The sequence below is a fragment of the Euphorbia lathyris genome, chromosome 3 (genome assembly GCF_963576675.1).
Source record: "Euphorbia lathyris chromosome 3, ddEupLath1.1, whole genome shotgun sequence".
NCBI lineage: Eukaryota > Viridiplantae > Streptophyta > Magnoliopsida > Malpighiales > Euphorbiaceae > Euphorbia > Euphorbia lathyris.
The window spans coordinates 83,348,292-83,370,954 of record NC_088912.1 but is presented as its reverse complement, the minus strand read 5'-3'; the positions used below and the strand labels follow the sequence as shown (position 1 = coordinate 83,370,954).

The 22,663-nt window shown below is 32.9% G+C and overlaps 2 protein-coding genes across 2 annotated transcripts; one reads left to right on the top strand and one right to left on the bottom strand.

The window, feature by feature from the left end:
• The first annotated feature begins 4,404 nt into the window (after nucleotides 1-4,404).
• LOC136221617 (uncharacterized) lies at nucleotides 4,405-6,831 on the top strand. Its single transcript, XM_066009007.1, has 3 exons — nucleotides 4,405-4,781; nucleotides 5,945-6,038; nucleotides 6,473-6,831. Exons 1-3 carry the CDS (start codon nucleotides 4,520-4,522, stop codon nucleotides 6,543-6,545), a joined length of 429 nt encoding a protein of 142 aa, XP_065865079.1. The 5' UTR covers nucleotides 4,405-4,519; the 3' UTR covers nucleotides 6,546-6,831.
• Nucleotides 6,832-18,494: 11,663 nt separating this feature from the next.
• LOC136223875 (transcription factor MYB26-like) lies at nucleotides 18,495-21,232 on the bottom strand. The gene is made up of 3 exons (XM_066012042.1): nucleotides 20,775-21,232; nucleotides 19,865-19,994; nucleotides 18,495-19,775 (listed from the first exon to the last, which is right to left on the bottom strand). Exons 1-3 carry the CDS (start codon nucleotides 20,905-20,907, stop codon nucleotides 18,875-18,877), a joined length of 1,164 nt encoding a protein of 387 aa, XP_065868114.1. The 5' UTR covers nucleotides 20,908-21,232; the 3' UTR covers nucleotides 18,495-18,874.
• Between the last annotated feature and the right edge of the window lie 1,431 nt (nucleotides 21,233-22,663).

Here is a 22,663-nt window from a genome sequence, read left to right as displayed (position 1 = left end):
TACCAAATCTTTTTTTGAACCAACGCAAAGATTATTTGAGTCTATATCTAATAGTCACATTTTCTGATTTTAGGATAGGATGCGGACTTATGATTTTGCTTAGTTCAAAGACATGATCAATGATTTTGATAGTTTAAGGTCAAGGTAAATGGATGTAATGCCTAAATACTACACGGAATAAGCATCAAAAAATTCAGGGTAAATTACATATGTGGTGTACAACCTTTACCCGTAATCACACTTTGGTGTACAACCAAAATTTTGTCACACTAAACTGTACAATCTCTAAAGTGTACAGCAGGTAAAAATGACCGGTCAATGCTCAGTTAACGCGCCACCTCAGTTTTGACCGGTCAAAAAGTCAAAAAAATTCAACCATTTAATATAAAATTACTTCTATACCCATATCTCTCCATATCTTCATCTTCTTCCTTCTATTTCTCTCTCTTCAAATTTGTTTCTCTCTCTAACCTCTTTCTTTGAATTTCTTTATCTCTCTAACCTCTCTCACTAAAATCAATACCATCAAATCTTTGTAGGAAACTTCAAATTTCTTTCTCTCTCTAATCTCTCTCTTCAAATTTCTCTCTCTAACCTCTCTCTCTCTCCATAATAGCAGGTTCAGAACTGAACCAAAAACATAACTATCATACTATCGACATTTGGTACGGTCACTTCTTTCTCTTCTATATTATTTTTTTCTGCACAGAAAAACGGACTTGAATCTCTTACAAATGGTGAAAAAAAAAGAAAAAATGAAAAAAAAGAAAAAAAGAGAGAATATGGATTTGAAAATTTACTAGTGGTCTTAGTTAAGTTTAGCAATTTAGGCATTCTTTTAAAGCTCACGCTTATTTTGGATAAAGTTAATATACTGTATGCTCAATTTATTTTAGAATATTGTGTCACTGCAAGAAATTTTGGAAATATTTGTTGAATGAACTTGGAACTAATTTGCCTCCTATAAAGGCGAGACTAAAGATTTTTAAAGACGACAAAAACATTGAATAGAGGAAACAAAATTTACTCTCCAATTCGGTTTCGCATTCCTGATCTGTACAATTCAAAAGTGGATAGGAAAATAATGTGATAGTTATGTTTTTGGTTCAGTTCTGAACCTGCTATTATGGAGAGAGAGATTAGAGAGAGAAAGAAATTTGAAGTTTCCTACAAAAATTTGATAGTATTGATTTTAGTGAGAGAGGTTAGAGAGATAAAGAAATTCAAAGAGAGAGGTTAGAGAAAGAAACAAATTTGAAGAGAGAGAAAGAAATAGAAGGAAGAAGATATAAAGAGATAGGAGTATAAAAGTAATTTTATATTAAGTGGTTGAATTTTTGTGACTTTTTGACCGGTCAAAGCTGAGGTGACGCGTTGACTGAGCATTGACCGGTCATTTTTACCTGCTGTACACTTTAGTGGGAGGTCACTAAAAGATTGTACAGTTTAGTGTAACAAAATTTTGGTTGTATACCAAAGTGTGATTATGGGTAAAGGTTGTACACCACGTATGTAATTTACCCAAAAATTCATACAGATTATAAATTACACAGAAAAAATCTTATTAGGAAATTATTAGGTTTAGATTGTTTTGAGAACATAAGTAGTTCATCAAACACTATTTGAAAAAGAAAATGATTCTTTTGCTCATAAACGAAATGTTGTAAATGTTTATGAATTTTTTTTTGGCTCTCATTGGACTATTTTTTTTATCTCAACGGTGTTCAACTGCCCAATAATTGTCCTCGTAAATTTATGTTAAAAAAATTCAGTCTGGAACATAAAATTTAAATCTAAGCCTTAATATATCATTTGTCTTCCGAATTTGTCAATTTATCCCATAAGTTTGATTAACTTCTAAACATTCAAAGTGTCCTGATAGCTTATCAACTTATTTAAAATGTACCGATAGTCTTCTGAACTTTCTTAAAATATAATCAATTAATTACCCGGTTACAAAAAAAGAAAAAGAAGAAGTTGCATGCAGATTATGTGTTGCACGCACCTTAGAATGTTATAATACAATTCACATAATAGATTAATGGGATAATTACAAAACTAGGTCAAATGGAAAGCTCATTTACATATTTAACTCATTTACTCAATCTACTACATATCTAGACTGTTTTGTGTAACTTTCCCATAATACCCCCAATCTTTCATCTTCCTCTTCCTCTTCCTTACGGTTTCCTCTTCACCCAAAATGACTCCTCCTCCTTCCACAGAGATCTAACCTGCAAAATCCGTTGTTGTTTGACGGCGTTCTCCAGCAACTCCTACTCCGGTGAGAGAAAAGGGAAGCGAACGGCGATAGAGGAAAAACGAGAGGGCGATTTTAGGGCGAACGACGGTGAGAGAAGGTGAACGACGGTAGAAGAAGGTGAACAATGAGAGCAAAGAAGGGGAAAAATGCGAACAGACGGTAGAAGAAGGTGAACAGTGAGAGAAAAGATGAGAAAGAAGGCGAACAACAGAGAAAATGGAAGAAAGAGGGTGATTTTAGAGCGAACGACAACCTCGTTCCGTGAGGCCGAAGATTGGAAAACGCAGAGAAAAAGCCTAATTCTATAAATCTCACTGAATTATTGTTGGTGTATTCATCTATGTTCTGATTTTTTTGTTAAATAATGTTTGAATCTGTTGTTGTTTGCCATTTTTTGTTATATACCACTTAGCGAATTTTGTTAAAAACACATCCAGACTTCGCATATGCTAACTAAAATCATCAACTAAACCAAACATTCACTTCGCAGGCTTCGCATATGCTAACTAAAATCATCAACTAAACCAAACATTCGCTTCGCAGGCTTCGCATATGCTAACTAAAATCATCAACTAAACCAAACATTAGCTTCGCAGGCTTCGCATATTTAGCTTCGCAGGCTTCGCATATGCTAACTAAAATCATCAACTAAACCAAACATTAGCTTCGCAAGGTTCGCAGGCTTCGCATATTTAGCTTCGCAAGGTTCGCATATGCTAACCTCTGCGAAGTCAGACGGGAGGAAGACAGCCGCGCGTAAATATTGAGGGTATTATGGGAAAATCACACAAAATCAGTCTAGATATGTAGTAAGTTGAGTAAATGGGTTAAATATGTAAATGGGCTTTCCATTTGACCTATTTTGGTAATTTTTCCTAGATTAATACACATTTAAAATGAAGTTCTTACTTGCTCAACTGTTATTTAAAATTTGACTTCTCTAATATTAGAACCTCATACTCTGACCTTTGTCATTTTACTTTTCCACAAGATGCGTGGAACATAACTTTCACATGTAATTTACTTTTTTTGTAACCTAGTGGTTAATTGATTACATTTTACGCAAATTGAGAGATTATCTGGACATTTTATGTAAGTTGAGGAGGCTATCAAGATCTTCTAAAGTTCAAGGTAAAATCAAGTTTTTTTTGGATAAGATCCGCGCGGCAAATGATATATTAAACCTAAATCAAATAAAATTATATCTAACCAAATGATTTGATAAATTTACCAGATGAACAAGGTGCAACCGAGTCGAACCGAGCCGAACCCTAGGTAGGCTCGACATTGGCTCGTTAGTATCTCGAGCCGAGCCCTCTCGAATCGAGCTAGCCGAGCTTTGACCGAATCTGGCCGATCTTTGACCGAATCTGGTCGAGCTTTGACCGAACCGAGCTTCTAACGAGCTTTAACCAAATTCATCATACATGCATAGAATAAGTATCATAAAAATAGAAAAGCCTTATAACATACTCCATATGAGTTTAAAATATTTATAAAGAAAAACAATCATGTTATTGTCGAGATTTCAGAACAGTAAGCTTGGAGAAAAATTTCAAACAATGATATATATATTAAACTTTGTAATATATTTTATTCCTTATCAAAACCTAATTGTATCGCTAAAGATTCAAATGTCTAAGTTTTTTTTTGTGTTATTTTTTTTATGGGTTAAATCTTATTTGAGTTGTGAATTGTGATGAAAACTAATAATAGCTAATGATATATATATATATATATATATATATATATATATATATAAATAATGAAATATATATATTAATTAAAAATAATCGAGTCTGCTCGCGAGCTTTCGAGCCGAACCTGAGGAAGCTCGGACTCAGCTCGTTAGTGCTCGAGCCGATCCCGAACTCGAGTCGAGTCCTATCGAACCGAGCTTTGATCGAACTTTCACCGAGCCGAGCTCGAATAGTTTGCAAACTACCAAGGCTCGTTTGCACCCCTAGCCACCCCTATAACAATTTGTATCTTTATGGATTAGGATGCGAAATCACGGATCTCCAATCCATTTACAATCTTAACTATAAGGATCGAGAGAAAAATAGTAATTTGGGCTTTTTAGAGGCCAATGATGGGCTCTGAGAGGCCCAATTAACCTTTCCTCTTCTCTCCCAGTATCTCTGTTGTTTCCGACTTTCCGTTGAGTCTCTCAAATCTCCATTACCAGCCCCCTCAGTAGGGTTTTTCTAGTTCGAGAAGTGGCAAGTAACTGTCTCTTTTTGGTCTCAAGAAGAAATGGCCACCAAATCCCTAATTCGAACAGGAGCTTCATTGATGAATCGCATGGTATTGTCGAATCCGATTCTCCAGCGTAACACGAATTCTCAGATTTCATCTCATGGCCTCCAAATTACCCCTCAGATGTTCCCTTCTCTTTCGAAATTTCAGAATTCGATCTACTTACCCCAAAATGACGACCATTCTGTTAATAGACTTATAAATGAAGGGTTTTTGCATCCATGTGGTCTCCCTTCTCTCCGCTTCTTCTTGCCTGATGGTTCTCTCTCTCTCTCTCTCTCTCACCTATTAAAATTTTTGTTCTTGATAAACATCCTTGGAAATCGATATCAGAACACGAATCTCTTGTTAATTACTTTTAACATCTAGTGCTTTAGTATGAGAATATGATTGATTTTGCATTCTTTTTTTAGCAACTCCTGTTTGTCAATGTTACTGCTTATATCAGTTGCATTTTTCATTTTTCTTTCTGTTACTTTTGAGGTTTTTCAATCTATAGCTTCTTAATTTGGTTTATGCTTTTTATTAATAACAAATAGTATGTTGTCATGTACAACCGCAGTATAATTAGTCTTTTGGTTAACTCTCTTCTCTATTCAATTATATCCACACCACTTATGTTGGTATTTTTGTTTCTTTGCTACTTATACTTTGTAATTTCAAATGCACCCTTTATTTGGAGGCTTGGCACGCATGGGAATTTTATATATATATAGATATATTCAAATTTCAAAGCTGTCCATGTTGAGGCATCGCCTTCTGCTATGATATTTAGAGAGTATTGAAGCAGGAACATCTAGATGCACATTTCTTTTAATTTTTGAGTGGGACTCGTGAATTACCTTGACTGTATTAGATCCTATTCATAGCATACTAGGAGATACTGATGCAATGCCTTGAATACGTATGTGAGTCTTTGACATATGACGACTTGCGCACACGTGAGAGTATATATATGGTAATGTTATGATTTTGGATAGTGACTATAAGGAAAATTTGTCTTCTCCTGACATTATGACCAAATATAATCCACCTTTTTCTTAGTTGCTTCTGCAAAGTTGATGTAATTTCAATTTCAGCTTATCTCTCCTGTCATATATATGTTCCCTGTGGTGGATTTTTTTAATCCATCTGTTGCATGGTTCTTAATGGGTTTTAAATATTTCTTTGAATTTAATATTCTTCTAGCACAAGAAATGAATTTACTTTAGACTGTATCTGAAAACAAGTTGTGTAGATCGGATAGCCTTTGACATGCCTAACTTGTCTCGTAACAAGTATTTGTTCCTAAGTAAAACCATGAAATTTTGTTTGTCATTTCATTGATAGTGGAAATAAGGGGTGGACCTAGCTAGTGATGGAGTATTCTTACTGATTACTTTCTGATTTATGTAGTATAACTAGTCTGGTTGTGTTATTCAGGTGATTCATCAGATGAACCAATGATCTTGTTCCCTAAGAGGACATTCCAACCTAGTACCCTAAGGCGTAAAAGAAATCATGGGTACTTTGCACGGTATTTATCTCTCCCGCCCTTTTGCAGCTTCATCCTTATTTTCTGTGAGAAACAGAGAATTTACAATTGCTAATTTTTGAAACAGTTGGCAAAAGAATCAGTACTTCTGTTTGCTAGGGCTGTCATGAATGGTGCTCCTTGTTGTGCATCTCTAGTTATTGTTATCTTCCTAAAACTGATGCATAAAGAAGGGCTTACTTTTTCAATAGAAAAATGGCTAATGATAATGCTTTGCCATTGGCAAGGCTGTGTTTCATGGCCTCCCTGCCTTGGATCTGAATCTGATACATTGCCCGTTTCATCTATTCTTGAATCTGTGGTGTTGCCGTTTCTTTTGAAATGCATTTACAAACACACATGATCAAGATGATGCATATTTGTTTATTTATGCGTGTGTTAAATTAATTGCTGAACTCTGTATGTTATATGAGCAGGAAGGCAACAAAGGGTGGTAGGAAAGTCATTGCACGAAGAATAGCAAAAGGTCGGTCAAGGGTCACTGCATAAATTCTCTGCTGACACATTTCTGGAATAAATTTTTTGCATTTACAATGCCTTAGTAGACTGTAGTATAAATAGAATTTGGCCTTTGCTTCTTTTTGACGGTTCAGCCTATATCCCAAGTACCATGTAGGAAATTGCAGTGCAGTTTAGAATCAGCCTTAGTATGTTTACTTCATTATTTTACATTTCTACATGAAATCTGCTTGAATTTGATGAAGCTTGGAAGCTATTAAGATGTGCATGTGTATCTTGATGTTGTAAGCAAAAACAAACTTCATCTTTCCCTTTCCTTTTCCTGGTATTGTAGCAGTTTTATAGGTTGATATGATGTCTTGCAAGTTTGCACCTAGTGGTGTCTTTTAGGAGAATTCTTTATTATTGAGTGGCATTAGACTTTTCGGGTTTGATATAACATTCCATTATTTGTGGATTTGCTAAGGATAAAGTGATGTCCTTTTCTCTCTCTCTCTCTCTCTTTTCTTTCCTGGTTTCAGGATTAGTGCAGGATACAGCTACTTGTGATGTCAAAACTGTCACAAGACGGCCTGTATCATGTTATATGATCTATCTATTCAACATGATTATCTATGATATAAATGACAAAAAAATAATAATCGTGTCAAACGGGGTGTATCATCATCCTGTGGCCTTTACCCTTGACCATTACATCTTTATACATGGCCTAAATAGGTCACCTTTGGTTGTTTTTAGCCCTAGGGCATTAATCTATAATGACTTATGCTCATTGGGTTGTCTGTCCTTCCCTTTACCATAGTAAATATCCTGTCCATGCCTTAACAGGACATATATGCCTACTCGTTCTCTTAATATTAGGGTGTCAAAGCGGGTCATGACCGGATAACACGATTCACATTGAAGATAAGAACTTGTAGCTGTGATGCATTTTAATCTTGTTAATCCGTCATTGACGGTATTAACTCGGATCAAAGTTGTTGTGATTGTCTCCTATTTGATATGTTATCAAGATTATGAACATCTTTATAATTGGTTTAGTTGAGTAAATAATTCAGAATAAACTCATGGTTACAGTGTTGTATGAAAAGTAAGAATAGGCTGTTATATCATCAATCAGTGAAAGCAGAGTTGAAGTTTTGACATTAATTGAATACTTTGCTAACAAGCTATCTATCCTCTGTAAAGGAATAAAGGTTGACAAATCTCAAAAGTTGAAAAGTCTAATGTTAAAGAAAACATAAGCTAGCAATTGTGAATATTGGATGGACATTGCTAATCAATGCCTTAAAGAATAGGCAGTTGTCTTTTTTACATTTGTATAAGCTGTCTTATCCAGTGTCCAACTAGATAAATTATAGATCTTCTCTTTGTTCTGTAGAGCAAGAAATATTTTTATGCAAATGCTACTATTCAGTGCTATTGGAGTGGAGGGAGAGAATTTATGTCGCTGACACGATTTGATTTTACGGTTTCGTATGACAGTTCATGTTAGCCGACCTCCAATTTTTTCGAGATTAAGGTTTTGTTGTTGTTGTTTGCTACTATCCAGTGGTATATTCAAATTGTTTAATAAAGCTCTCTTTGTGCATTTAAGGGATTAGAAAATAGTTCTTGGCGATCGCCACAAAAGCACTCTACTTGTAGAGAGATTAGAAAGCACTCTACTTGTAGAGAGATTAGAAAGTAGAAGGCAAAAGTTTATAGACTTGTATGTACGGTTTTGAAATTCGGGGACCATAAAAAAAAGAAAAAACTAAAACCAAACTTGAGAGGTTTGAATGCAATTTATACTTAAGATTATTACAACTTAACAAATTTAATCTGTATGATCTCTAGCTACAACCCCCTAAAATACTTGAAAACTTCAAAATAAAATGAACAAAATTGTAGTAACCAGAAAAAATTGCATGCTTCATTTATATAAGTAATGTGTCTGGCTTATAAGTCACACTTGCGACTTATATTCAGTGTGCAGTAGATCTATCTATGCGCCCGGGTATCCGTTTCGGCCTGTGTCTCTTGGATCGGGTTTGGACAATGAAAATTGATCATAAGCCCAGTCCGATTCAGGTCTGTTAAAGCCCATCGTTTGTTTTTTAAACGGGTTTGGAATTGATAAAAAATAGCACGGGCCGGTCCAATCCGGCTGCCTATTAATTATTAATTTATATATTAAATATTTTTTTTTGGTAGAAAAAGGAAAGGAAAAACAAACAAAAACTATTAAATATTTAATTTTAAGTATAAATTTTATTTTTTATAATTAAAAATTATGTATATATTTTTAAGTGGGTTTCTATGGGTTGGGCTTAGATTTGATTTTTAAGTCCGAACCCGCTTAAATTAATAGTGGACTGGACTGAACTTGGATTGAGCATTTTTACATAAAAACCCGGTAGGTCCGGACCGAACCCGATCCATGGATAGGTCTAGTGTTAGGACGTCCCCTTTCAAAGGATCCTAAACATTTTTAACACACAACAAATACTCATTCAAATCAATTATAAAACACATTGCATCAATGGAATAAAAACAAAAACATTGCCTTACTACACCATTTGCTTCCTAAACTTTTTCAAAAAGGTTGATTCGTTCTCTAAATGATGATGACGTTAAGTCGACCAAATGTGTTAAAACGAGTAGTTGGGAGAAGTTAGGTCAAAGGAGTGACACGCCAAGTGAAAAAGATGACAAACCGTATGGAAGAGAAACAGAGTTCACACGACGTGTCAGGAATCAACACGTCATGTGACTGTGAGCGAAGGCTTTCTGATCCTAAAAATTAAATTCATACGGTGTGTGCATATTCTGACACGTCGTGTGAATTTCTAAATCAGCAAGACTCCTTTATTTTCAGCTGCCTCCTAATTACAATTGTACCACTGATTATTCACATTTATACTACCAGCTTAATTACAGTTCTACCATATAGTAAAGAAATAAAAACCAGATTGAAAAGTGAGACTTTTGACCCACTCTTCCATCTTCTTTCTTATTTTTCACCTAACTCTCTCTCCTCTTCATCTTCTTCTTATTTTTACTCTCTCTCTCTAAAAGCCCTAACCCCAAACCTTCAAACCTTTCAAGTTTTAAGATATCGATTCTTACTATTTTTTTTATGCACGATTCTAACATTTATTTTTCTATTTATGCTCTATGATTTTGATTTTGTACAAACCCTAACTTTTTCTTTCAATTTGTGTTCCTCTTTTTATTTTTGATGTACTAATTTTTATTGTTATGCATGATTCTAACCTTTAATTTTTAATTTGTGCTTGTTAATTTAGTTTTTGGTAACTCTAACTCTATTTTCAACTCTTGGTTTTTAATTTATGTTTTTTAGTTTAATTTCTTTGTAACCTGATCTCTATTTTTCAATTTATGCTATTTAAGTTTGGTTTTAGCATAACCCTAACCATCTTGTGTAGAATTAATAACTGCCCAATTCCTCTACTATTTCCACTCTTCTTTTCTCCTTTTCTGTCCAAATTTCATCACCTATCAAGCTTCAAAATTTATCTCGTTTGATGATCTACTTTGAGTAGGAAGAAGGAAGTTTGTCTTCCTTTCCTACTCCACCGGGTTAGATTTTATGTGTTTTATTTTATTATTTTATCTTTTTAGTCAGTTTCCATATATTTTGTCGGATTTCATCATCCGTCTGAATTGTATCTATTCTCTAATATTATTTCATTTATACATTTTTCAAATTTAGCAAGAGCGGAAACGGTTTATCTTATCCGTGGATTAATAAATCTACGTGGTTGCATCAAAAGAAATGACTCAAATCCGAACATTCGAAATGACCTAAATGCTGAAAATTGGATTGCATCTACTTTTCTGCAGATTTCGATTTACGATAAATATATGTTTCATTGTTGTTTTGTGTTTTTTTATATCTTTATGACATTTTTGCTCCTTGTAGTCGTTTTAGTCTCTTTGTAGATCTTGTAAGGTTTGATTCCTTACCATTGTTTTCTTGTTGTACTTATTGTGTTAATCTAATGAAGTTATAAGCATTTTCATAAAAAAAGCTTCAATGGGTAGAAAATCAGAAGCCTCTAAGGGAAAGGGTAAGTAAGTTGTTGAGGAAGAAGGTAATGTGGAACAAGAGGTAGATTTTATCCCTTCCTTAAGAACTAGATTTAGAACTCCCGTTGATTTGACTTGTGAAGATGAAGGGGCACATGTTTAAATATTTTTCTACTTTACCCCCTGCCCAGATGTATGTGTTTGATTTGGCTCTTTTAGGCACCTTAGGAGTAGACAAGGCTGTTCGAAGTATCCTTAGATTTCAAGGGTGGTTCGAATTGACCACCAAGAAAGATACTACTATGATAACATTACTCTAGAATTTCTGACACTCTAAAGTGGGATAAATCAATTAAAGGCTCAACTTATTCATTTAGATTAAAGGATCGTTCTTTCAATCACATGAGTGAAAAATGGATAACTGCTCATATGGGGGTAGTAAATGACAGTATGGCTAGAAATATACATACAAGTGGATAAGTATATATACAAAAGATTAGTTACAGCATGAGATTTCAACCAGAGTTGTTTGAATACAATTTTCTGTCTAATATAGCCGAAGGTAGTCTTACAATGAGAGAGACTAAGGTTAGATGGTATGCCACATCAAAACTAAAACCTTCGTATGGTGTTGTTTTGAGCATAGACATGTGCTTCCTTCAGATGGAAGGATTTGAACACCATAACACTTGTTTTTCATACCATGTGTGCTTTATGACCTAGAGATGGAAAATGACAATTTCACTTTTTTTTTTCTAGTGTGAGACTCTCTACGTGAAAACATGTTTTCTCTCGAAAAGTTATCCTCGATACCCTTAACTAGTTCAAAAAGTGCAATTCATTTTGGCTACTTTGGAAGGATGCTCTCAAGAGCTAGGTACTAATTCAGCTCGGACAGGGACCAACTAGGCAAGTAAAATGAATTATTGTGGAAAGAACGTAGTAAGAGGGATAGTCTTTATCAAGTTCACATCTTGTAGTCCTATATTTCACGAATTTGGATGGTTGTTCATATATGCATGTTTGTGAATATAGATGAACTGTTGAGATAATAATTATTACAGTGGATGTGATATTAAGTCTAGAATAAGGCATACTATTTCTTAATTACACACATAATTCGAGAGGTTGTATATCTCCAACGTGTGTACAACATTTGAGTTCTCGATTATATGTCGGTTGCACGAACTATTTGCGAGTATGAACAAGACAAAGTGATGGAATATGTTTTTGTTACGTTCGAGTGAGAGATGTAGGAATAAATGGATTAAATGGGCTCTGGCTCATTTACCGATCCATTTATGGTCCACCCGTAACTTGATATGTTAGGGTTAGAGTTTAGGTTTAGGCTAGCTATAAATAGATAGTTATAGAGGCTAAACCTAACACATGAGACAGAATATATTTCCTACACTAGTTTACCCTAAACTAAATATCAGAGACTGCAAAAAGACAATCCTTTTATTCCCCCCTCCCTTAGCAGCCGCCTCATTTTGTTCTCGGATAGCGCTCTTAGTTCGTGGAATAATGGAGATTGCTCATTCGGTGTAGTAACCTCTTAGATCGGTGATACAGAGCCAAAGTTGAGTACTTTCGCTGCTGTTCAACGAATCTGCACTATAAGAGGTAAGCCTAAATCTGTTGATTTATTTATATAGATCCTGGTTCATTACCCGTCCCTTAGGAGTTAGAAAAATCCATTATGGCTATCAGAGCCTTCAATAATTTAAATATTTTAGTTAAGTTATAGAATCACTTATTCCGGTATGTCAAAAGATTTAACTTAAAACTTTAAGTTGAACTTTATCAACTAATATTTTTAAATTCAATACTTATTTTAGTATTTATCAAATATTTATATCATTTAATACTTTCAGCATTTATAATATTCAAACACTTCAAATTCAGTACCTATTTTTTCAGCACTTAATTTTAAGTTTTATCAAACACTAACTAAGGCCCTGTTTGATAACAATAAAAATCACTTAAATTAATAGATTAAGTACTTATTTAGTTTAAGTGTGTTTGATAATAGTTTTTATTAACCACTTAAATTATTCAATTAAGCTACATATCAAACACTAACTAAGGCCCTGTTTGATAACAATAAAAATCACTTAAATTAATAGATTAAGTACTTATTTAGTTTAAGTGTGTTTGATAATAGTTTTTATTAACCACTTAAATTATTCAATTAAGATACATATCACTTATTTTGTTAAGTTAATTTAACTTAAAATTTTAAGTTAAACATTATCAACTAATATTTTAATATTCAACACTTATTTTTAATATTTATCAAACACTTATATAATTTAATAATTTCAGCACTTATAATATTCAACACTTAAAATTCAGTACTTATTTTTTCAGCACTTAATTTTCAGTTTTATCAAACGACACCCCCTTAGAATAAAAAGTAAGGGAGTCCCTCTTTATATATATATACTCAAATCCAAAGGATAGTTGACCATTACTTACCTTAATAAAAGAAAGATGAAAGAACATAATAAAAACACGCAATTTCTCCAAGAACTCTGCCTAGGTCGAACTACTGATAGAAGTATCCAAATCTGATCTCCTCAGGTCAGAAGTTGAGACTATGTGTTTGGAACCTACAGTTTGAATTCTGAAATGATTAGACGGTTAGATTTCCGGCAAAGCGAAAAACGGTGGAGCTTTTTTTAGGGAAGAGAAACATAAGAAAATATGAGGAAGAAGAAGAAGTTGTAGATGGGAAGATAAAATGATTCTAAATTTTGGAAAAAACTATATATATAATAAGACCTCTATAAATGAATATCCTTGGGACCTAGAAAATTATTATCTTACAGGATTATTAATTTATCGAAAATGAAGCTTTAATGGAATCGCATAAGGACGAAGAAATTATTCAAGGATTAATGATTATGGAAGATGATGACACTCAAGATCTAGATGATAGTAACGCTATACCACATGTTTCTCTAAAAGAAGCTTTTACTGCCGTACAAACTTTAAAAATTTACTTGCTTCAAAATGAGAAGAATGTGCCGAATGTAGTTTATGCCCTCTAAAAAGTTAAAGATGAAATTGAGTTCAGTTCGCATGAAAAAAAAAGAAACAATCGACTTATAGATACATATTTTACAAAAGCATTAAATTTGAAATAAAAATTGTTTAAGCTTTATTTTATGAATTATATACGTAATTTTCATACATATTTAATGAATTATTATTTTATATTTCAGTGGGCTTCAAGGATTTTTTTTTTAAAAATTATTATCTTATGCATTTTGCAAGGTTGTTTTTTTTTATAGAAATTGGGACGAGACAGACCTTGAGCGGGGAGAGCACCCATGGCTCAAGAACTGTCAAAAGGTCTCATTCCAAATGGATGAATAAACAAACTTGCAGGAAGACCAAATCGAGGAAGGAGCAATGGTAGCTTTAGGCAAACCAAAGACATCCATAAATCTAGACTTCATCAGAGAAATAGCAAGACTGTTGCCTTGCATTTAGCAAGGTTGTTATTTTATCCTATTGCAAATCGAGATCGTAGATATTAATTTATCGAAGTTTTACTATATATATATATATATATATATGGGAGGGATCAAGTGAGAACCCTCCCCTAGGTGAGAACCACCCAAAACTACGTAGTTTTGGGTGTCAAATTTAATAAAAAAAATGCTGGTGCTGCTAGGGTTCGAACCTTGGCCTTCTCACTTACACTCCACACTGCTTACCACTGAGCCATTTGCTTTCCATGTGTATTTTGCCGCGCGCTGATTAATATACCAATGCCTTTGTAGCTTCTATTGTTTAATATTTGATGCATGCACTTATTAATATTGATTAAATTCGCATAATAATTATTAATAGAAAAAAACAAATGTGTATAATAATTAATTATTAATAGAAAAAAAACCAAGAACATGCTCTAATTTCTTATTTATTTAATTCCTCTATATTTTTGTAATTTATGTTTTAAATTGTTAAGGACGATGTTCTAAATATTGTTACATATGTTCTAAACTTTATAATTTGTGTTCTAAAAATTAAGATAATGTTTTAAAAAAATAGTAAATATATGGGCTATTTTTTTGTTAAAAAAAAAAACTTACATTCTAAATAACATAACGTATGTTCTAAAAAACATAACATATGTTCTAAAGTTTATAGTTTGTGTTCTAAAAATTAAGTATAATTTTCTAAAAAAAGCAGTAGATATCTGTATCGTTTTTTCACTTGTTCTATAATATAATTTATAACTTATGTTCAAAAAAACATAACACGTGTTCTAAAAAACATAACGTATGTTCTAAAAAATATGTCGTACGTTCTAACTTCATAGTTCGTGTTTTAAAAGTTAAAATATATGTTATAACGTATGTTTTAAAAAATATATAGTTTGTGTTCTAAAAATTAAGTATAATGTTCTAAAAAATCAGTAGATATCTGGATCGTTTTTTCATTTGTTCTATAATATAATTTATAACTCATGTTCGAAAAAACATAACATGTGTTCTAAAAAACATAACGTATGTTCTAAAAAATATGTCGTACGTTCTAAACTTCATAGTTCGTGTTTTAAAAGTTAAAATATATATTCTAACGTATATTTAAAAAAATATATTTTCTTATATAACATAAATTACAAAAATATAAAGGAATTAAATAAATAAGAAATTGGAGCATGTTTTTGGATTTTTTTCTATTAATAATTCATTATTATGGACATTTTCTTTCTATTAATAATTCATTATTATGCAAATTTATTTTTTTTTCTATTAATAATTTATTACTATGCACATTTAATCAATATTAATAAGAGCATGCATCAAAATTAAACAATAGAAGCTACAAGGGCAATAATATATTTATCAGCACGCGACATAAATTATAAGGAAAACAATTGGTTTAGTGGTAAGTTGTGTGGAGTGTAAACATAGGGTCTCAGGTTTGACCCTCCTAAGCAGCAGCGTTTTTTTTTTAATTTTTTCTACCCAAAACTACGTAGTTTTGGGTGGTTCTCACCTAAGGTGAGTTCTCACCTAGGAAAGGGTTCTCACAAGAGCCCTCTCCTCTATATATATATATATATATATATATATATATATATATAATGTTATTTATTTATTATAATATGTAAAATATCATTTTTGCTCATCCAAAAACCTAATTATTTTAGAACTTATCTTAAACTTTTAACTACTCATAAAATCATGAATTTATCTTCCAAACTATCTCCATAATTTCCACTTAGTTCACCAATCATCAAACAACTATATTACATAATATTGTGGTATGACTAAAAATTAAGTACATGGACGTGACATTTTTTACCTCCAAATATACTTTTTTTTTTTTTTTTTTTTTATGTTTTATGGGCATAAAAAGGAGTTAATTCGGTCCTAAATTTATTTTAATGTTATCTTGAGCCTAAAAGAGATGGAATTAATGAATCTTTTTTATTTATTGCTTGAGAAATTCAACCTCCTCTATATATTCATTTTTCTATTTTTTTTTCTTTTACGTATGTAATTAGTTTTTCAAATAATTACATGTGGGGGAAATTTTGTTTCTACGATATTTTTATTGCAGTATTTAGATTGGGTTATTCGGGGGCAAGTCCGGAGCACGGGTAATTAATAACATTTTTGTTCAAGAGTATTTTTTATATTTTTATATTTTTATCTTTTTCATAATTTTCATATTGGAAATTTCTTTCATTTATTTAAATTTAAAAAGAAAAAAGAAATAGGAGAAGGACCCGAAACAAGAGATGGATGGAAGTTGAAGAAAAAGCGAAGAAGTGGGTAGAAGTTACAATAGGTGGGAATTGATTTGAACTTTTATTTAGCCAAATTGATCTCACATCGAATTAAACTTTACTTCAATGCCCATTTACATATTCTCGTAAGTTTTTTACTTTTCAAACTCAATCGAAACTTTATGCATCTTTTCAATACAATCTCTGTCAATTTACATTTATTTGCTTTCGTTTAATTAATTCTCATCCCTTTCGAGATTAATTACAAACTTAGTTGTTTTCGTCCTTCCAACATTCACAATCATGTGATTGAAAGTTAATACATGCAATTTATATTTTCAAACTTACACATTTCGAAATCTCGATACAAAAATCTCTAACATGCTCAGAAATTTCTTTTATTTCAAAAAGCAAAAACAATATGCCATCACAAATTCTTACTAGTTGGCTAGTAATTTTAATTTGCTCCAACACTTTGGAATATAACATTTTCATAAAGTGAGAACATAAACTAACTTAAAACTTGTTGGCCTTTCTAAGTTGGACCCAAAGGGTGACAAAAAGATTAGCATGGTGGGGATGGTCAACAATCAACATGTTGAAATGAACAACAACCTTCTAGTAATAGAACAAATTGCAAAAACCAATTGTACCATTACAAATTTAATGGCAATTAATGTGACATGTGTATTTTGGTAGAAGACAAAAAAAATTCTACACTATGGTCTAGAATCAGTTGAATCTAGACCGCTCATGAGCGTAACACCCTGGTCCAATATTATGTACATATTGTCCGCTTTGACCCAAATCCAACACTTTGCACCTCATGACTTTAAAATGCGTCTGCATGTATTGGATTATCATCTTACTATAATAAGACCCAGTCTCTCTTTCTCTCCCTTTCCGATGTGGGATTCAGTTCATTTCTGTCCCATTGCCATCCCTTAGAGCCGTTGCTCAAGCCTTCTACTCCAGCGCCACCCACTTTGGACCGAGTCGTTACAATAACACATTAACAGTAGTATTTACATGTCATCCTTTCAATAGTCTTTAAAGACGGAATGAAATACACGTAGAACCAACTATATATCGTGGTTGAGCTTCCCTAGTAGCGATTATGATATAATAAGGTGAAAAAAATCTCTTCTGATCCTCTGATACCATGAAAATGTTTTTGAGCTCCAATTTGTAATTACATTATGCATTTCAACATATATATGTATACAATAGAAATGTTATCATAACAACTTATCAAGGGAAGAATCATTTAGCTATCAGAAATAGTGTCAATCCCCTAAACAAAGGAGGAGGAGATCAGAAAACATGCATATTGAGGAAGAAGCCAAAGAAAGATGTGACAAATTAAAAAAAAAAAGAGAAAGAATAATTAATATTGGAGAATTGTATAGAGGAAAAAGTGTTTGCATATGTGATGTAATAACCAACCTACGCCAATAAGTAGTTAGCACAAACCTTTCTTGTATCAAGAAATGGAAAGTGTTATGACTTTCTTGTTTGTGCAGTTTTTGAACATCTTTCATTTTACTTAACTTGTATTGTAATATATTTTCTCTTTTCTTAATTCATCTCTTCAATCCTAACAAATTTATAATTTAACCATAAAAAGTCACACATGATTTGACCCTTCCTAACTATCTTTTGCCTCAGTTCAAAACCAATCAATAACCATCATCCATCTTTCGGTTCAACTACTTTCTCTCTATTTTTCTTTCCATACTTAGAGGACCAAACTCGTGATGGAATACTCAGATGATAACACGTCAGCACAATTAAGAACGAGTTGGTCTCAGACCATAGTAGAATTTCTCCTCGTAGCCTCCACATTCTATGCAATGTTGCTGAGAACTCTAGTGCATAATTTATAGGAATAGAAGAACAATTTGACTCTTCAACTTAGCCCGAAAGTAATACGTGTCAACACCTGTGTCAATTTGGACTTGATTTAACTAAAAATGCCAATTTAGAAGGCCAAATTGACTCATTATCTATAAGTGTAAGAGAATTTTTTCAACTATTTCATGTCAAACATTTAACTGTTGTAAGGAGAGGGTGAGTGCAGTAAATAAGTACAATTGGCTTGAGAAATGAGTGCTATATATGCACATATGTATATATGTAGGGTACTTGAATATTATATATAGAAAGGGGAATTTACTGACATGAAAATATTTAAGGTGAGAAACATGTCAAAAGAGCCTACACATATATTTATGAAACCTCAGTAAGCATTACTTACTGAAGGACCTGAACTAGTAACATTTAGGTTTTCCCATTAGACATTGCACTCACCTATCTTATGCCATATTTCAGGAAAAATAAATGCACTGTATCAAATGAATTAATACACCAACACCAAACCTAAAAAAAAAAAATAAAAAAAAAAAAATCCACCCACCCAATCAGAGACGTTGGCAGATCGTGTTTGGGGTGCTTTCTGGTGATCTACGAGTGCACATGTGCTCATTTTTATATGTTTTCGGTAACCAGTGGGTGCTCAAGCCCGCCGTTGACCCTCTCAGGATCTGTCACTGCATCTAATCATCTCTCTCTATGCATCCCAGGTGCAGTTTGAAGGGAAATTACTAGGGTTTGCTCCAAATTGACCATTTGAGAATGCTGACATTGATGAAGAAGATGATGATGACATTATAGCATCAATGTACTCCATTTGATTTGTTGGCATTTGTGCTGCATAAGACCCTGCTGCTGCTGCTGCTGATGGTGGAAAACATGGAATTCTAGTACCAATTGGGTCAACTACCATTTCTTGTTGTGAACCAGATGATGATGATGTTGGGATACAACAAACACTACTAGTACTTCCTCCTTCAATTATCTCACACAGTTTTGGCATCATTGGCACCATTATTCCTTGATTCTGATCATAACCCATGATTCCAATACTTTGATGATCATGATCAAGTTTATTATCATCATGGTCATGGTCATGGTCATGATCATGATCATCCCCAATGTTATACCCATTGCACAAAATTTGATCTTGTTGATGATGGTTTGAATCAAGATGTTGAGGAAAATAGGGCAAAGCCCAAATTGGATCATAGGAAGTAGATGAATTAGTACCATTGTTTGGTGGAAATGGATTTGGGACTAATTGAGGTGAAAAATCACCTAAATCAACATTGAAATTGTTGTTATTATTAGTAAATTTGAAATCTGGAGGTTGACCAAAGCTTTGAAGCATTGAATTTGGGGATTGAAGGTATAAATGGTCATGTTGATGAAGGATGAGATTAGGGTTTCCTGTAAGAGAGAAGAAAGCTTCACGATCAGATGCAGTTGTAGGGTTATGAAGATGAACATCTGTGAAGTTTGCTAAAGCTGGAATATGATCTTGAGAGATTAACTTCTTCTTAATGCTTGAATTCCAGAAATTTTTCACTTCATTATCTGTTCTTCCTGGTAGATGTTTTGCTATCTGTGCCCATCTAAAACAACCATTTTGCAAGAACAGTTTAACTTGATTATTAATTAAGGATTATGCTAAGATCATCTAAATATATCAATTTAAGCATACCTGTTGCCTAAAATGCTATGGAGTTCAACGATGAGAGCAGCTTCTTGAGGTGAAAAGCTTCCACGTTTCAGGTCTGGTCTCAGATAATTTATCCATCTTAATCTGCAGCTCTTTCCACATCTTTGTAATCCTGCACCAAAGAATTGTATAAGACCAATGAAAGAAGAAGAAGAAGAACAATATCAAGTACATCAAATTGGACCACGAGAAATCTGTATTGCACGGAAACTCCTCTTCATCAATAGCATTTTCGCATTTCGTGTCCATTCCTAAGCCAAAATAATCTTTTTCTATGTTTTCCGTTTCCATTTCAGTCAAGAAAATGACTATTTGGCTTCAAGGGAACAAGAGAGAAAAGATCTCCATATCAAAGAATGGATGCACTCATTCATCAAGAAATGGTGTTAGATCAATCTATACATATATATTCAAGATTTTATTTTTCTTGACTGAGACAAGAAATTCATTCAAGATGATCACCCTACATGGTCAAGAATCAGAAGCTCTAGCCATCTATATTGCACGAACACAGGAAAACATTATTTCCCGAAAGGGATACAAACACAGCCAAAAAACTATGAATTTCAAACGAAAACAAAAACTGAAACAGAAACGGATACGAATACAGCCATAAAACCATGAGCTTCAAATAAAAACAGCAACAGAAACCGAAACGGATACAGACACAACCATGGAAAACTGAACTGAAACGGATACCAACGCGGTGATGAAACCCAGAAACGCTACTAAAGAGGAGTGTCTGTACAAGATAGGTAGCTTAATTTGAGGACACATGTACATATTCAAGAAAATCATGAAGAAATGATATGAACATAAACTGTATGTATAGGGCTGTCAGACATGTCTGTCTGTTTGTTTGTCTGTCTGTGTGTCAGAGAGATATATATACCAGCAAGTTTAGGAACAGAGCTCCAGCAGCCATGGCCATAGGTTGAAATGTAGTTGATGAGTTTTTCATCTTCCTCTGGAGACCACAAACCTCTTTTAACTTTCTGTTTGTTGCAGCAAGAATGATGTCCCATCTTTCTCTCTCTCTCAAACAACAACCAATGAAAGACCAAGATCAGTATTGGATATTGCACAACAGGACTATAAAAGTGCCAAAAAATAAAGGGCAGTACACAGAAATTAAAAAGAAAGGCTATAGAGTATGATGATCACATATACAAGATAACAGAAGAGAAGAGAAGAGAGAATAGTCCTGTTGAAGATTACATAATTAATAAAAAACAAGAGAGAGAGAAGAGAGGAGAAGAAGAGGAGGAAGAAATAAATGTGAAGAGATGTACAAAAGTGGCCCCAAATTAGGGTTTGTGGGCAAAAGGCTAAAAGCTGCAGAATCATACAGTGAGACCTGTATGCCTTATAATGGGATCCTCCCTTTGCTCTTTCTAGGATGGGATACCTTGCCTTATACACGTGTCCTTCATGCAAATGTTTTCTAGTTTCTTTTTTTATTTTTTTTATTTTTTTTATTTTTACCATTAGGTCCCACTTTAGACTTATCATCCCATAAGATCAAATCAACACTTGTATATCATCTTATTATGTCACCTATGCATTGCATTGCATGAACTCTTCTCTTCTGCTCTGAGCGTAGCTTTCACGTACAAAACAATATTCTTTTACGGAAAAAAGAGGTGATTTCAATATTTTAGAGACTCTAAACGGAGAACAAAATATTTAGTAAGTATATTATTGTAGAATAATGTATAAATTTAGCTTTATGGTTATTAGGGAAGAACATATTAGTCTCTACCTATAAAACATTACAACCTTAAATTTAATGTTTACGAGATGGTGTGATTTTAAACATTGTTAATGAAAAAAGTTTTTTCATATGCTATTTCATGTTCTCACTACTTTTCAACTTTTAGCATTCTAATCAGCCGATAAGGTTTGGAATTGCATGTCTTATATTATAATGTAAACAACTCGTTTTCCATTGATGAGACTTGAAATTGCATTGTCTGATAAAAGTTTGGTATAAGATTGTATTGTTTTCTACGTGGAGGTTAAACCACTCTTTTCGAATAACTATAGGGCTAAATTTAAAATTTATCCTAATTATTGTTAATAAAGAAGTTGTGAAATAAATTTTGGAGGTCTCCCTTTATGCTATTGTTGTCAACTTTCGAATTGTTTTTATCAAATTGTATGATTACTATTGAATTTAGATATAAGAGAATAATTATTTATATGTCAAATTTTTGATAAAAATAGATATCAATAATTTTATATTATAATTGAAATAAGTTTTATATTTTATTAAAGAAAAAATTTGAATTGGAGGGAAATGCTAATATGGTCATGGTCTAATGGAACTTACCAATAAAAAGATGATAATTATACAACTCTATTCTTTACATCAATCATTTTTCAATGAGGTGGTATAAATCTCGTTTTTTTTATTGGTTGGGTCTATTTTACAAAGTCCATCATAGAACTTCTCGGATTAGAACCCTCCTAGATAGGAGACCCTAGGCGGGTGTCTAGACCGACTCCCCCTAGAGCCGCCCATGATAGAAGATTAATTTTCTTTTATATGCAATTTAATCTTTTGACCATTTTCAACCTACAACATTTTGACAGCTCACTAAGACCTAAAATTGCACATTTTGTGCTAGTGAAAAAACTCATCGTTCGTTAATAAGGTTTAAAATTGCATCGCTTGGTTAAATGTTAGGTTTAAAATTGTATTATTTTATGCATCGAAGCCATATTAGCTTCCCCAATAATAATAGGGTTAAATTTATACATTATTCTTCTTTCTAACAA